This window comes from Lynx canadensis, chromosome X (assembly GCF_007474595.2).
Source record: "Lynx canadensis isolate LIC74 chromosome X, mLynCan4.pri.v2, whole genome shotgun sequence".
NCBI classification, from domain to species: Eukaryota; Metazoa; Chordata; class Mammalia; order Carnivora; family Felidae; genus Lynx; species Lynx canadensis.
This window is the reverse complement of record NC_044321.2, coordinates 94,376,506-94,393,137: the sequence shown is the minus strand read 5'-3', so window position 1 is coordinate 94,393,137 and position 16,632 is coordinate 94,376,506. Positions and strand designations below refer to the sequence as shown.

The following is a 16,632-nucleotide window of genomic DNA, read 5'->3' as shown; positions in this document are numbered from 1 at the left end:
GCAGTTTTAACGATTAGCACCACAGTGGACTACAAGTCCTCAGGCAGAAGTCAGTGAAAACCAAGCTGCCTTGAAGAGTTGAAGACATCAAGCTCTTTGAAACACTAGACCGTCCTACTGCCACCTAGATCTGGAGACTAAAGACACTGACTGGTTAGCAAGCCAGTGGGATAACAGCTCCATGTTTCAGGCAGAGTACAGAAGAGTGAGCAGAGAGGGCCGGGAGGGAGGAGAGAATAACTCCGGAAAGAGGAGGAAAGCAGCACGGGGGGCGGGGGGAGTGGAAACCAAGGCAAACTAGAATATCCAGAACACTCCAAGACCATGCTCATTGATAAGGATAGGATCATGGCTCCCTGGCTTCTCACGTAGATACCGAAAACAAATGCAATAAAGAACACATAGATGTTCAGATGAACTCTTATTCAGAAATAGAAAAAAAACTATTATGTTTCTTAAAGGTATGTAGCCAATGCATTATAACGGGGTCTAAAATCTGACCTTCTGCTTGCTAAAAATCAAAGCATAAAACAAGACCTTGTTTTTCTTACATTGCTCACTTTACCAAAGTCATCAGAAAATAAAGTCACATATTTAACAAGTGTTTGGCGACCAACTTTTAATATACATATTTAATTTTCAGAAACATATGCTAACCATCAACAACATGATCAGGGTTCCATTGCCCCAGATGTTATTTCATTGGTACATTATATCAATATTTACAAAGGCTTTCAAATTCAACAACACAAAACAGAACAGCTTAATTTTTAAAACTACAATGCTTTAAAAAAATGTAAACAGTTCATTTTTACATTATTGTAAAAAAGAAGACTCACTCCTTAATGCGGCTTAATTTTTTTAAGTGAGCAAAGCCTGGTGCTCATGGATAAAGAATGAAAAGAATCCTTTACATAGAAACATTGTGCTCCAGTGTGGCAAAAAAAAAAAAGAACAAAGAAAAAAAAAGAACAAAGAAAAAGGCAAAAAGAAAAAAAAAGAAAAAAAGAGAAAGAAAAATTATGTATATATACATACAAAGAAAAGAACCCTAAGTCCACAATTTAGACCACAAAAAAAATCTTGTCTCCAAATTGAGAAATTTATAAAAACCATTTACACATGGTTGTTGACCTATTGAAAACCTGTATAACATTTTCAAAACAGTAACTCAGTCAATACCACTTCTCTGAAAAATGAAATTCTGTGCAAAAGAAATTGTTTAAGCTAGAAACAAGACTCCCCCCCTCCCTGTAAGGGGCCAAAAGGGCCACTGAAATAATTTAACTCTGTTAGATTTAGTGCATGTAACCAAAAGGCACACACATGTGATTAATATATTAATATATTTTCATGCAGAAACCTGTGCATGTTCACAATTATATAACAAAAACACAAATATAACGAAACATAAAGCCTAATGTTTGGCAATGTTATTCTAGCCACATTTCTTTCTAATCTATCAGTCCAGGGTTTAGAGCTCATTAACACTGCCTCTCAAAAAATATATTATATTTGAACAACTTCCAATAAAAATTAAAAAAAAAATGTTAGCCTGAAACAGTACATTTTTTTTCAGTTCTGATACATATAGAAACTTACTGATATGTTTATTTTAAATGTCATTTCAAATTAAGATACATTTTTCCTTTTGTTAATAAACACTTTGATAGCTCCAGTGAAGTCAGCAGAAAGAAGAACTTCTGTATTATCTGTCTTCAGAATACCTTAAAAGCATAAAAAAAAAGTTTTTAGTTGATTTTAAAGGAATATAGAGCCTGCCATTATAAGTGTCACACGCTCATGATCCCACACCTTTTCCCCACGTTTTGTCTTTTTTTTTTTTATTTCAAGATTTTAAGTAATCTCTTCACCCAACATGGGGCTCGAACTCACAACCCCAAGGATCAAGAGTCACACGCTCTATTGACTAGGCCAGCCAGGAGCCCCATGGTCTTTCTTTTCTAGCTCGCTCCTGTAGTCCTTTCACTCTCCTGTACCTCTCCTCCTCTGTGAGGCTCACTTCCCCTTACCATATCTTAGCTGGTCTTTCCCTGGCTGGGGGATTAGAGTCGCTAGGGGCTGGGTGCCTGGATTTACTGCCAGGCAGCAGAGGCTTCGAAACTGCCCCATGCTTCACTTCAGGGCAAGAGGCTAGTGTGTGATTCAGCCCCAGAAATGGAACGCTGGCAGCATGGGATCAGCTGGGTAAGTGTGTTGCTAACAGGGGTCTCTAATGAGGTTGACAGTGAGGTTCACTGTCGGGCAGACATACTGAAATTGCCATGAAATGAAGTACATACGATCGCTCTGGGAATGCTGACAGAGACTTTTTGCCTCTATGGTTTGTACTGGAGAGCTAGGTAGCTATGCTGAATGGCAAAACGCTTACCTCTTATTTGCCGTAAAAAGCATTTAACAAACAAAATTCTCCACTCTACTATGCATAGGCAAAAACCGTAGATTTATGAAGTATTGATTAATAAGGAAGAAAATAATCTAAACTTTAATTGGAAAGTTGTGCACAGAACGAGTTAAGACCAAATGGCTTCATTTAGATTTGCTAAAAACACATCCTAAGCCTGTGAACATTCCTTACCACCCTTTGGCGTATCTCAAAGTTGTCCCATGCGGCAGTAGCAGCAGCAAAGGACTTGAGATATGAGACATGAGAAAGGCTAGAGAAAAAATAATTCGTCATGTACAGATAAATGCTTTATAAGATATGACAATAATGAAGATGACTGGTCTACGCACCAGGCATTTTGCTAGACACTTTATATATTATACGTTCTTTTTAGTTTTTATTACAACCTTATAAACTAGGTATTGTCACTATTTTCTACATGAGGAAAAATGAAGTGTAAATTGCCAACTATGTCAGAAATAGAGAGGGCAATCAGATATATTTTATGATTTTATACCACGAGTTTCAGGGTTTATTCTTAGATTTTACCTCAATAGGTACAGAACGGCAAACAAAATCTGAGTACGACACATTAAAAGTTGTGCCTTTTTAGAAAGGACCCAGTGAGTTAACTGAACCTTGTTAATATGGTGCAGTTTTTTTTTTTTGTTTTTTTTTTTTTAAAGTTGGCTTCATGCTCCCACAGAGCCCAATGCACGGCTTGAACTCATGAACCTGAGGTCAAGACCTGAGCTGAGATCAAGAGTAGGACACTTAAACCAACTGGGCCACCCGGGTGCCCCAATATGGTGCAGTTTTGAAAAGTTTTTTTAAAAACTTTTTCGGGGTGCCTGGGTAGTTGCTCAGTCAGTTAAGTGTCGGGACTCTTGATGTGGGCTCAGGTCATGATCTCACGGTTCAGGAGTTTGAGCCCCGTATCAGGCTCTGCGCTGACAGTGCAGAGCCTGCTTGGGATTCTCTCTCTCTGCTCCTATCCTGCCCTCTCTCAACAAATAAACATTAAAAAAAAAAAAAAGCCAGAGATTTCAGTGAAATGTATACAGGAGTTGTATAGAGTTTCTATAAAAAGGTATTACTGGGAGAGAAAAAAAAAGAAGAAAAAACCCCAAATGCCTTAAAAGAGAATGCCAGATCTGATTCAGAGAAAAAAAAAAAAAAGACAAAAGAAAAAGAAAAAAAATATTTTCAAACAGGCGGTTTAGTAAAGGTAATCCTGACTTGGTGTCTTTTTAAATCTTGTGACTGAAGGGAGTACTAGGCTGAAGTTGATCCCTGCTCTTACAGACAGAAGAAATACTGTATTCTGTGCAGTGCACCGTGCAGTGACACCACAAGGGAAACGACCTGAGATTAAATGAAGTAAAAATACTTGAGAACTCTGAAGTATTCAAATACTTTAAGAAGCCCCGTTTGTGCACTGTATCTTCTGTTGTGTCTGCAAAAGTCTCTAAAAGGCCTAGTTGTAGGCCATAGAACAACAAAGGGATTTAATAAACTATTCTGGAACTCGTCTTAATAATACAGATTTGTTAACAACTAGTCCAAATTTAAACGGTCTCACCATACACTTAAGGACTAGCAGGGACCATTTTTATATAATTGGCACCGAATACTACTTGTTGATGGTTTCTTTTCACTTCCTAATCTGATCATTTTATATAACTGGAATTACTCCTCATTTCTCTAGGCGTATGCTGCAAATCGCAGGAAAGCAAAGGCTTGTAAATAGCTATGTATCTGAGAAGTTACAAAGCTATAAATTTGTGGCAAGTAGAAAAAGCACTGCTTTCATTTTGGTTTAATTCATTTGTTCAACACATGCTTATTAGGACCAAGTAGAAGCAGGCAAACGCTGTGCTAGGCCCCGGCAGTCCAACAATACACAGGACATAACAAGTCTCTGTTCTCAGAGAGGACAGTCTACTAGAAGAGGCAGATAATAAAGAAATTTTGTATTTGTATGCCTTGTTAGCATTTCTCCAAGGGAAACAACTGCCCGTAAAAAAATTACGAACTTTCAAAATTTTCATTTTTAATTCCCAGATAAATTTAAATGAAGTAAAACTTGCAAGCAATAGGTTACTGAAATAGTCACAAAGGGATACAACCATCACGTTGTAAATAAGAAGTATTCTTTGTACTCATGAAAACCTCATAATACCCGATGTAGGTCAATGAGACTACTGAGTGCTGGCTAGAGAAAATGTAGGACAAACAAAATAGGAGTACCTACCAGAGGGCATGGTATCCAAAACTTCGGCGTCTTCACCTTTTTCGTTCCCTTCTGACTTTTCAGATTGCACATCCAAAGACAACATCAAACTTGGGTTTGGAGCAAAGATGGCCGACGTAACAACTGCATTATGTGCTGGGGAAAAAAATTTACTTCAGATTAACTCATAAATTTGATTCTAAACATCAAGACAAAAAGTGTCATATGCAAAAAATATAATAGTGTATGTTTATGTTAATATCCTTTAAAATAAAATATCCCAAAAGTAGGGGTACCTGGGTGGCTCAGTCGGCTAAGCAGCTGACTCTTGATTTCAGATCAGGTCATGATCCCACAGTTCAAGGGATCAAGCCCTGCGTCAGACTCTGCACAGACAGTGTGGAGCCTACTTGGGATTCATTCTCTCTCTCTTCCCCCCCCCCCCCCCCCCCGCCTCTCCCCGCTTGTGCGTGCGTGCTCTCTCTCTCTCTCAAACACTGAAAAAACAAAACAAAAGGATATTCTAAAAAAAAAAATACCTCATACAAGTGTACCTCAGAGATATTGCAGGTTTTGTTCCAGACGATTGTAATAAAGCAAATATCACAATAAAGCAAGTCAAATGATTTTTTTTGGCTTCCCAGTGCATATAAAAAAATATGTCTACATGTACTTAGTCTATTAACATACAACAGAATTAGGTTTACAAAAACACTGTACATACCTTAATTAAAAAATACTTAATGCTAAAAAGTAGTAACCATTATCTGAGCTTTCAGTGAGTCATAATCACTCATCAGTTCACCATAGCAAATATAACAAAAGTTTGAAATATTACAAGAATGACCACAATGTGACAGAGAGACACAAAGTGAGCAAATGCTGTTGAAAAAAACCTCCCAATTTGTAAAAAACGCAGTATTGGCGAAGCACAAAAAAATGAGGTATGCCTGTACAAATTCTGAGATTCCATGACCTCCCAAATTTTAGACAAGTATAGGTTCTTCCTTGGTATGGAGAAATCAAACAAAGCCGAATACAAAGCAAAAGCGGTTATAACTGCCAAACTGTCTCTGAAACAAGGCCTACACAAATTTACTCATAGTACACCTCCACTTGAACTTTATTCGCTTAAGAAGTCACACAAAAGTAGGCATTTACTTACCTTTAATACCTTCCCAAAAGTCATTACGGTCTCTCCTGACTGAAGTAAACTTGCTGAGGTCATGGTAAGTACTCCAGATATAAACATACTTATCTTCTGAGCCACTGACAAGGTAACTAAAATCATGGCTAGATTTGGGAAAGAAAGAAAAAAACCTCAGTTTGAATTTTTTTTTTTTTTTAAGTTTCCCTCTATGAGTGCTTCTTCCTTGAAAACACCTAAGCAAACACCTGAGAGAGCTTGTTGAAATATAGACTCCTAGTCTCACTCCAGAGGATCCGAACGTGCAGGTTTGACACAGAGGCCAGAGGCGTGAGGATTTTCGTTAAAGCTCTAGGTAACTGTGCTGCTAGCTAACCCACACTGGGAGAAACGCCCACGTGAGACAGGAAAGAGAGGAGAATGCTTTACCAGTTACATTTCCCGGTAATTACTGGGTAATTCAAGAAGAAAGGAGAACCGTGAAGAAAAGGGCTGAAAGAAAGAGGGCTGTAAGGAAGAAGAGGCAGTTCTTCCAGGAGAGTCTCCAGACCCCAAATTAAGAGTTCAAATAATACTGTCATGCAAAGGCGTAAATACAGGATACTGTACTTTAGGGTGTTAAAATGCTTTATTAGCTTCAGTACCTAAAAGGATAAAGACCATGGGTGGGTGGCAGATAAACTTCCTCTTAAAAAGCTTACATAATAAAGTACAGATGCACAAATTCCAGAGCTGGGAGTCTTCTAATCCTAGCGCTGCCACTAACCAGTGACTTTAGACCAGTTACTTAATTTTCTGAGTCTGGGTTTCTTTGACAGCAGAATAGGGGCAATTCTAACTGTATCTACTAAACAGGTGGATAAGGTAAGTACTGAATGATAATAACAAGAGACAGCAGTTGTAAAAGTGCGAAGAAACTAAACATAAGGCACAGATCAAAGAAAATATGGGAGCAGGGGAGAAATAGTCTATCTCTTTTGGGAATTTTTCATTGCCGATTTACCTGAAACTTGCTTTGATCTGGCTGCTACTGTTGACATAACCCTTATACTTCATGGACAGTGACAAATCTCTAAGATCATATAGTCTGATTCTGGAGTCATTTGAGGTTACCAGTATCTAAAAATAAATTAAAGAAAAAGTTAAAAATATCATCTTTTAATCTACGTTAAGGTATAACCAAAAACGGTATTACGTACACATATATAGTGAGAATATACCTCACAACTACAAAATGCTGTATTTCACATGAGAGAAAATATATTCTTAAGCCAAGGTAGTAAGAGTTTTCAGGAGTCTATATATAGTGTGAAGAGAGATGGTTTTGAATACTTATTACCTTATTTTCTCCGGGTAAAGGTTCAATGCCAGTAATTTTTCTTCCAACTTTGTTGCGTCCTCTGGTAGATCGGACATGTATTTGTGTGTGGTATTTCAAATGCTAAAAAGAAATCACAAATTTAAAACATGAGAATAAGAAGAAACCTCAAAGATCATCTGATCCAACTTGTAGACAGACACGGTATTATTTGCCCCAATTTATAAAGCCCAGAGAGGATACACCAAGTTTATATAAAACCACTAAGTATTCCATTATGTAATTTATACAAGATAATCATTTACCTCGGTATCATAGAAAATACATCTGCCATCATATGTCCCAATTACTGCGTATTTGCCATTCTGACAGAAATTCGCAGCTGTGATCAATTTTGTTTGACCGTCTACTTCATTCCACAAAGCCACTTTTTTGTCAGGTATGTTCCAAAGGCGGAGCTTTCCATCCAATGACCCACTCAGAAAATACCTGTCATCCTAAAAATGTGGCAAAAGAAAAAGCTTTCGTTTTACCAGATCAAGAAAAATTCATTAGTGAATCAAAACATAAAGCCTATTAGGAAATAATGTTGAAAATATGTAGATCCTGAGGCGCCTGGGTGACTCAGTCGGTTGAGTGTCTGACTTCGTCTCAGGTCATGATCTCATGGCTCCTAAGTTCAAGCCTCGCGTTGGGCTCTCCATTGCCTGCACAGAGCCTGCTTTGGACCTTCTGTCCCCCCTCTCTCTCTGCCCCTCCCCTGCTTGTGCTGTCTCTCTCTCAAAAATAAATAAACATTAAAAAAAATTATTAAAAAAAATGTAGATCCCATTGAAAAAATATTATTCTTCAAGCATTATTATTATTATTTTTTTAAGATTTTTAAGATTTTTAAGTAATCTCACTCAACGTAGAGCCTGAATTCAAACCCTGAGGAGATCAAGAGGGCTCGGTTGGTTGAGGGGCACCCAGGTGGCTCATTTGGTTGAGCGTCTGACTCTTGATTTCGGCTCAGGTCACGATCTCACAGTTTGTGGGTTCGGGCCCTGCAATGGGTTCTGCGCTGACGGTGTGGAGCCTGCTTGGGATTCTCTCCCTCTCTGTCTCTCTGCCTCTCCCCTGCTCAGGCATGCTCTCTCTCTCAAAATAAATAAACTTAAAAAAAAAAAGAGGGCTCGGTTGAGCATCCAACTCTTGATATCAGCTCAGGTCATGATCCTAGGATTGTGGGATTGGGCTCAGCATGGAACCTGCTTCTATCTCTCCCCCCCCCCCCCTGCTTTTTCTCTAAAATTAAAAAAAAAAAAAAAAAGTCATACAGTCCACCGACTGAGACAGCCAGGCGCCCTCAAGCAAACATTATTTTATTCACTAAGAATAACAATTAGAGGGGCGCCTGGGTGGCTCAGTCGGTTAAGCGTCCAACTTCAGCTCGGGTCGTGATCTCGCGGTTCGTGAGTTGGAGCCCCACATCGGGCTCTGTGCTGCCAGCTCAGAGCCTGGAGCCTGCTTCGGATTCTGTGTCTCCCTCTCTCTCTGCCCTTCCCCTGCTCACACTCTGTCTCACTCTCTCTGTCAAAATGAATAGACATTAAAAAATTAAAAAAAAAAAAACCAATTAGAAACTTCAGTATTCACTTTGGAAATAGGACTTTCTAATTGCTTTATCATATCCTCAAACTGCTTTTCTCAAGGTATGGATGTTAATGGATAATGTGTTTAGAGTGTATATTGTGTAGGAGAATGGTTCAAGTAAGTTTGAGACATTCTGGGTTCCAGAAAGTTAAAGAGGATTCTCAGTTAACATGCGTTCTCAGTCTCCAAAGGAGGGATTAAGTATGTAGTGTTCTCCAATTTATTTAACCAGGGACTTTCCTGGTGGGGGGGGTGTGGTTGGGAGGGAGTCAGGTAGGGACTTCAAGGAGCAGGCCTGGGTAAAAACTATCCTGTAATGATACGTTTGTTCACATCCTCCTCCTCCCTCTGGGATACATGTAAATACTTGGATAGAAGAGTAATGCCGGTTAGCCCACAGAACCAGTTATTTATGTGGGAACTTTGACAGGGTGTCAGTAGGAAATCACTTCAGTATTCAAATTCTCAGTCTCAAAGCAGGGGTTCTCAACAGGGGGCACTTTGGCTCCACAGGGGACAACAAGCAATGTCTGGAGACATTTCTGACTGTCACAACTTGGGGGTGGGGGGCTACTGGCATCTACTGGGTAGAGGTTAAACATTCTGAGATGCACAGGACTTTCTTCCCTCTACAACAAAGAATTATCCAGCCCAGAATGTCAACAGTGCCGAGGGTGAGAAACCCTGCTCTAAACTAAACCAGGCCTACCACTAAACTAAACTGGTCTAATTTTTGATAACATAAGAATTAAGAGTAAAATAATTGGGATGCCAAAACAAGAAACATTCCCTTCTCTGCTCAAGGCTATTATTTTTACCCACCCCAGGGCCTGTCAAGAACAATCTACGCAGATTGGACACCTTTATGGCTATGGTAGAGTAGGCTCTGCTCAATGTCTACCAGTAGAAGAGCAGAACAAGTAAAAATACTTCATCTTGGTCTTATAATTCAGAATTTTATTTACATACATGCATATATATGTGTGTGCGCGTGTGTGTGTACATGTGTGTGTGTGCATGTGTGTGCATGTGTTATCTTCATTTTACTATTTCTTTTGTAATTCTGCTACCCTCCTTCCAGGTAACATTACATAAGAGAGTCACGTTTCCTAAGAAAATGTCAACACCACACCATCCTTCCCTTAGCCCCTCTTAAAAATCCTTCAGATCTGTAGATTTTTAGAATTAGGGCTTTTTAGTTTCCAAAATAGAAACCAAATAAAAGAATAGAAAAACTACTGGCTAGAGAGGAACCTTAATAAAAAGTACTACATAGATAACCATCACCACCCAATACCTCTCTCTTTCCATCCTGACACATTATAGTTAAAATAGAGGTGAGGGAAGGACTTTGCTCACAGTTGTGGACAGGAATAAAGCCATTCTTTTGTTGCACCCTTGGATGACAGGATGGGGGTGTTATTCTGAAAGAAGCCTCAAAAAGCTTGATGGTCAAAACGGATAAGGTATCAACACAGATGAAATATTTTTAATTTGCCAAAGGTCTTAACCAAAGTCTTCTAAGGGTTCAAAATTATTACTGTCTCCATATCATAAACCTGCCCAGGGAGGGAAATTATACTGAGGAAGAAAAAAAGTCCTCTCCTAATCTGGGAAAAAAGGGGAAGAAATGTGAATATAACCGAAATGTTGCATTAAAATGACAACGGGTGTTAAACATACAGAGATGAGGACATGAATAGAAATGTTGATTCACACATCCACGTAGGGGAGGGCAAGTCAGGTCAGCTCAAGGCCTCCATTTAGTTCGATCTAGCTAGTGGAGTGACACCACACAGGACTCCTCTTGTGCTTCTAGTTGCAAAGAGCAAAACGTAATTAAAGCCTTACTCATTTGGTGGTTCTATCCTACAAAAACATAAGATAGGTCAGCAATTCCATGATGAATTTTCCTCCTTTGGTTGAAATCGTACGAAATACTTCCTTTTCAGAGGAAAGATAGGGATTTTCTACACTGAAAATGAATAAGGATGGATCTCAAGATTAATAGTATTTCCAGGGGCGCCTGGGTGGCTCAGTCGGTTGAGCGTCCAACTTCGGCTCAGGTCACGGTCTCATGGTTTGTGAGTCCAAGCCCCACACTGGGCTCTGTGCTGATGGCTCAGAGCCTGGAGCCTGCTTCAGTGTCTGTGTCTCCCTCTCTCTCTGCCCCTCCCCTGCTCCTGCTCTGTGTCTCAAAAATAAATAAATGTTAAAAAAAGAAATTTAAAAATAAATTAATTAATAAAAAGATTAACAATATTTCCAGGGAGCCTGGCTGGCTCAGTCGGTAGAGTAATGTGACTCTTGATCTCAGGGTGGTGAGTTCAAGCCCCACATTGGGCGTAGAGCTTACTAAAAAAATAAAAAACAAAACAAAAAAACACACAAACCCCTCCTGCAAACACACACACACTGTATTTCCAGACATTACACAGGAATTCAGTATATCTTATAATGAATTTTGGTCTTTGCCTCTTTCAACCTTTTCCTCTTTGTCTCTTCCCACCCTACTCCTCCCACTATTCTTGCCTATATGCTTCCCTCTTATTTATTCACCTGCTGTCTCCTCTTCTTCCTCCGTCTCTAATCTCTCTCACCTTTAATAGGATACTTTAGTTCTTTATTTATACCCTGCATGTCTTATTAAAGATTTGGGATGACTTTTCATTCTTATAGTTGGACCATAACACTTCCAGTTCTTCTAATACAGATTAACAAAATATTTCCTTTCTAAACAAAATGAAACACTAAATTAAGTTGTCCTTAACTATGTGGCTGTTAATAATTTTTTTTTTTTCCTGTAGTCCAACTGTCCTCCAGAGAAGCCAGGTTCCCTCACCTTCCTTATAGTACAACAAAAAAAAATACATAAACAATTACTTACTCTTGGATGGAAAGCTATGGCAGTGACAAAATCTATATGTTGAAAACAGCAAAGGCATTCTCTTCTGGAAATGTGCCATAACCTGACTGTTTTATCCATCGAAGAAGAAAGCAGGAAGTAATTCTATTGAGAAATTGACATTGATCATTTTATCACCCTATGAAAAAAATACTACGTACACAATAATAAAAGCAAACTTTTGGCTTTATGTATCTCAATAGTTTTGTTATTGCTATATCTAGCATCAGAAAGAACAAAAAGATTACCCATTTCATTTGGAAGATCCCATTTTTTCCCAGTTAAATACCGTATTCTTTCGATTCTAAGACTTTTCTGTATTACCTGTTCTGAAATTAGAATCTTATGATCTAGGTAAAAAAAAAAATCTGCTAGGCACTAAGAGAGGACTAAGGTGTATCTTACTTATTATAGTCCGCATATACGGAAACTTAGCTATGAATACAAGGCATCTATTCATTTGATTGTCACTTCAGTTCAGTTACCCTGACATTGGCGATGCTGGCAAATTTTAACTCCCCAGAATTCCCTAATTGTCACTTAAAATGCCTTCAAAAAGATTACCCTATAATGCAGCATGCAAATGAAAAATTACTGTGCACCTGTCACACCACAGGCAAGAAAATGAGAGAAGAGAAATCGTCAAACGTCTCAGAATAGATCATAGAATTTTCAAAGGTAAAAGAGGGTAGTGTAACTGCTTTAGGCATTGTGATGGCCCCATCACCCAGGAACCAAACATTTATCTATCAAATGCTTCAGCTGGCAGAAATTCTTTAACTTTTCAACATAATCTATTTAAGAAGAGAACTGTGAGTTATACTGAACGAGGAAGCCCAAATGAGACACTATTCTTTGGTATGCCTAAAGGTGCTAAACAAACCAAAGTAATGATGACATTTATTGAATACTTGCAATGTGCTAAAGACTGTTCTTAACACTATATTATGAGGTAGGTATATGATTATCCCCTTTTACAAATGAGAACACTGAGGCACAGATGCTAAATAATTTGTCGAAGACTACATAGCTCATTGGTGGCAAAACTGAGATTTAAACCTACGTAGTCTGCCCTTAGGTCCAGACTCTAACCACTACACTCTTCTGCAGAGTGGTTAAGTAGAACACATGTTTAAACAAAAAGCCACAAGATGCTTTGTCATCTACTAAAAGTAATAAGCAATCTTTAATCTCTGAATGTAAGAAGACTGAGTGCAAATACTGATTTAGATAGGTACTGCAATGATAAATAAATGCTATTTGGGGCTAGTTTTAAAAGTGTACACTTTGTGTGGTATGCCTGTTTTTAAATAGATCATGAAACGTACAATTAAAAAATTGAACTTTGAGGGGTGCCAGTTGGGTAAGCGTCTGACTATTTTGGTTCAGGTCATGATCTCATGGTTCTTAAAAGTTCGAGTCCCACATCAAGCTCCATGCTGACAGTGCAGAGCCTGCTTAGGATTCTCTCTCTCCGTCTCTCTCTGCCCCTCTGCTGTTCGTGCATGTTCTCTCTCTCTCTCTCTCAAAATAAATAAATAAACTTAAAAAAAAAGCCCTGGGGCACCTGGGTGGCTCAGTCGGTAAAGTGTCCGACTTCGGCTCAGTCATGATCTCACGGTTCTTGGGTTTGAGCCCTGCATCGGGCTCTGTGCTGACAGCTCGGAGCCTGGAGCCTGCTTCAGATTGTGCCCTCCCCTGCTCGTGCTCTGTCTCTCTCTCTCAAGAATAAATGAAATATTAAAAAAAAAATTCCCTAAATCTATGGTTTGCTCATTAAGTTGATTTTATTCGATTCTTGCAATAGTCCATTGCTTTAAGCATATGAAAGAAATATGAAAACATCCCTAAAAGTGAAGACACTAGAGACATGCTAAGACGTGTTTCACTATGCGAAGTTCTGTTCAGTAAATACTTATTGAATAAGTGAAATTAAGTAATTTTCTTGAATTTCATGATCTTCAGAAGTCAAAGAAATTAGATTCAAACCTAAGTTCTACCTATAACTAGTTTTGTGGTGTCAGATGGGTCAGAGACCCAGCCTCCTCAACTACAAAATGAAGTACCATAGGGGCACCTGGGTGGCTCAGTCAGTTAAGCGTCTGACTTCAGCTCAGGTCATGATCTCACAGTCCATGAGTTCGAGCCCTGCGTCGGGCTCTGTGCTGATAGCTCAGAGCTTGGAGCCTGCTTCGGATTCTGTGTCTCCCTCTTTCTGCCCCTCCCTCACTCACACTCTGTCTCTCTCTCTCTCTCTCTCTCTCAAAAATAAACGTGAAAAAAAATTTTTTTAAGCAAAATGAAATACCATCTACCTCACAGGTTACTGTAAGAATTAACAAGGTAATTCTCATTACCTGGCACAAAGTAAGTCTTCAACACGTAGAAAACCCACTATAAATACTGATTATGCTAGATCCTGAAGAGAAACAACAGTAAAATAAAATCTGGTCCCTACTCTGGAATGTCTTACAATCCTGTTGTAAATAATACCTAGAAATATGCATGAGTAAACAGGTAAAAAAGAAAGTTAAAGAGAAGAACATCCAGACAGACAGATGAAGGCCTTAAGAACAAAAAAGTTTCCTGGAGAAGAAATTCTGCCTTATGATCCCAGAGTGACTCCTGCTGAATTTCTAGCCTGCCAGACTGCCCTACAGATTTCAACTTGGCTACACCCACAACTGAGCGATCCAATTCCCTAAAATAAATGTCCTTATGCATATATGTTCTCTTGGGTGTGTGACTCTGGAGAACCCTGACGGATAAGTGGTCAATGGAGATCTAATTTCTTCCAGTCAGCATTACACCCCATACAAAATATTGGGTTGCTTTAAGAAAATAAAAGGAGTGCAAGGTTCCCAATTACGTGCTTTGTACTTCTTATCCCAGATGAATATGATTATCAGATTAAGGACACTTTAGATTTCCATCTCTGACAACTCAGATTTCACACAGGGTTGGGGAGGAGTATAAAGACACAATCAGGGCTCAGTTTAAAACCAGACTACCAGGTGAGGTCTAAGCTTCTTCCGAGTTAGAGAAAGACATTATGACAGATGGTTTTTGAAAAGCATCCAGAACATGTAAACAAGTATGGCAGGAGTAGCAATTCAGAAATGGAGTGATTCAAAGCTGGAGCTCTGAGAAAGCCTGACTCGCCTAAGGAAACCAGCAGTAACTTTGTGGTACGTGAGGTTCTCCTGACACAGTGAAAATATGTGGGCAACACTGGTATCTCTAATAGTATTCCGTTTACTCCGTTGACTTTTCTCAGTTTAAGGCTTTTCAATATTACTCCCCCCCCATTCTAAATATATTTTAGATCCTGATTACTGACAAATTTTAATACGAAGGAAGGGTAAGGTATTACGCAAAAATTCAAAACACTGTTTCATGCTTTAAACATGTTCAATAAAATTTGAAGTATCTTTAAATTTTTGCAAAACTGCTCAGATATTTGTTCCGTGGCAAAATAGGCCCTCTACTTCTGAAATAATTTTGCTCTAAGGAAAAAAGAAAACATAAAACGATGCCTTATCAAAGATTCATATATTTGCAAACTTAATGATTTAACAAATATAGCAGATTAGCCAAAGCAGTCCTGATCAGATAAATCGGACTTCACCTTTGCAGCGAAAGTCGAAAGTCGTATCCATTTTGCAGAGAATACTTTGCAAAATTACTTTGTAAAAGAAGTAAAAAATACAAGTATGTAGACAGATCCAGACAGAAACTGTTAATATAAACATTTTCTTATTTGCCTAATGTGATGTTTCTTTCTTTCTTTTTTTTTTGATGTTTCTCCTCTTTTAATCGATAACTTCCAGGAAGTAAATACAATCACTCGACAGTGTGACAATCGTACAGATAAAACATTTGTTTTTATCCTAAAGTCATAGTTACATAGAATTCATACACACTTCGACTAAGAATTTCTTACTTTGGACCATGAAAGATCAAGGAGATCAGCAGTGTGTCCTTTGTATTTGCAAAACGGCCGCTGCCGAAATGGTGCATTTTTATCATCAGGGTCTTCGTCGGCTCCACCGCACACCTATTTAGACACAAAGACAAATGTTAAAAGTGGAGAAACAAAGGCTTCGTACTCATCCCACCCCATCCGTTCTCTCGGCATTCTGTATGCTGCCTGACTGAAATCTCGATCTACCGAAAACAAACTCCCCTTTACGATGAACCTCCTACTGATCGCTTATTCGCCTCCCTGTCCTAATGAAACACGATCGTCCCTGAAGACACTGTGCTGTCACCATCTTTCCCTCCCTAACAGAGCCCCTGCCTTGTCCTTTTCTGAGCATCTGTTCCCTCAGGAGAGGTGGGAGCCAGCCCCAGGGTGTGAATCATGCTTGGTCTGAGCTAATCACGATGAGCTCATTCCCTTTCCCAGTGAAGACTGGTTTGGGCATGGGCATGTGCTACCATTTTTGTCAATTAGGCAGGAGGGCAAGTTTATTGAGGGGAGTGAGGGGGAAGATAGGGGGACGTTTCTACAAAGATGTCCTCACTCTTAAAAAGGGCCACACTAAAGGGACGCTCCTGCCTCTGAACACTGCTGTCCGTGTGACACCTGAGACTGTAGTTGCCATCTTACCACCATGAGGGGAACAGACCCAAGAAAGGCAGACCAAGAGCAAAGCAGGAGGATGGTAGAACCCTGACGACATTACTGAGCTGTGCAATTAACCAACCCTGGAACCGCCTTACCTCCAGACTTGCTTCCTCATTGTTTAAGCCATTTTCAGTTGGATTTCTGTTATTTGAAGTCAAAAGCATCCTGACAGAGGTAGGTAGAAAATAATGCCATACATGTGTGCCACGCATTTAGTTTACAACATGCTTTTGTATTCATTACCTGAATGAATCCTAATGACTCTGTCAAGGAGGTATATTAACATTACGAAGATGAAGAAATTAAGAAAAAAAACCTGAGGCTCAGAGAGGTCAGGATAACATATTAGAGGACACA

General features: G+C 39.1%; 1 protein-coding gene across 1 annotated transcript in view; it reads right to left on the bottom strand.

The window, feature by feature from the left end:
* Nucleotides 1–593: 593 nt before the first annotated feature.
* The window catches only part of WDR44 (WD repeat domain 44), a 79,903-nt gene continuing 63,864 nt past the window's right edge, over nt 594–16,632 (bottom strand). Inside the window, exons 13-20 of the mRNA XM_030304953.2 lie at nt 15,589–15,702; nt 11,628–11,750; nt 7,411–7,602; nt 7,127–7,228; nt 6,791–6,906; nt 5,806–5,933; nt 4,662–4,796; nt 594–1,727 (exon numbers count right to left, since the gene is read on the bottom strand). Of these exons, the coding sequence (XP_030160813.1) occupies nt 1,633–1,727; nt 4,662–4,796; nt 5,806–5,933; nt 6,791–6,906; nt 7,127–7,228; nt 7,411–7,602; nt 11,628–11,750; nt 15,589–15,702 (1,005 nt within the window). The 3' untranslated portion in view covers nt 594–1,632. The remainder of the gene's footprint in view (nt 1,728–4,661; nt 4,797–5,805; nt 5,934–6,790; nt 6,907–7,126; nt 7,229–7,410; nt 7,603–11,627; nt 11,751–15,588; nt 15,703–16,632) is intronic.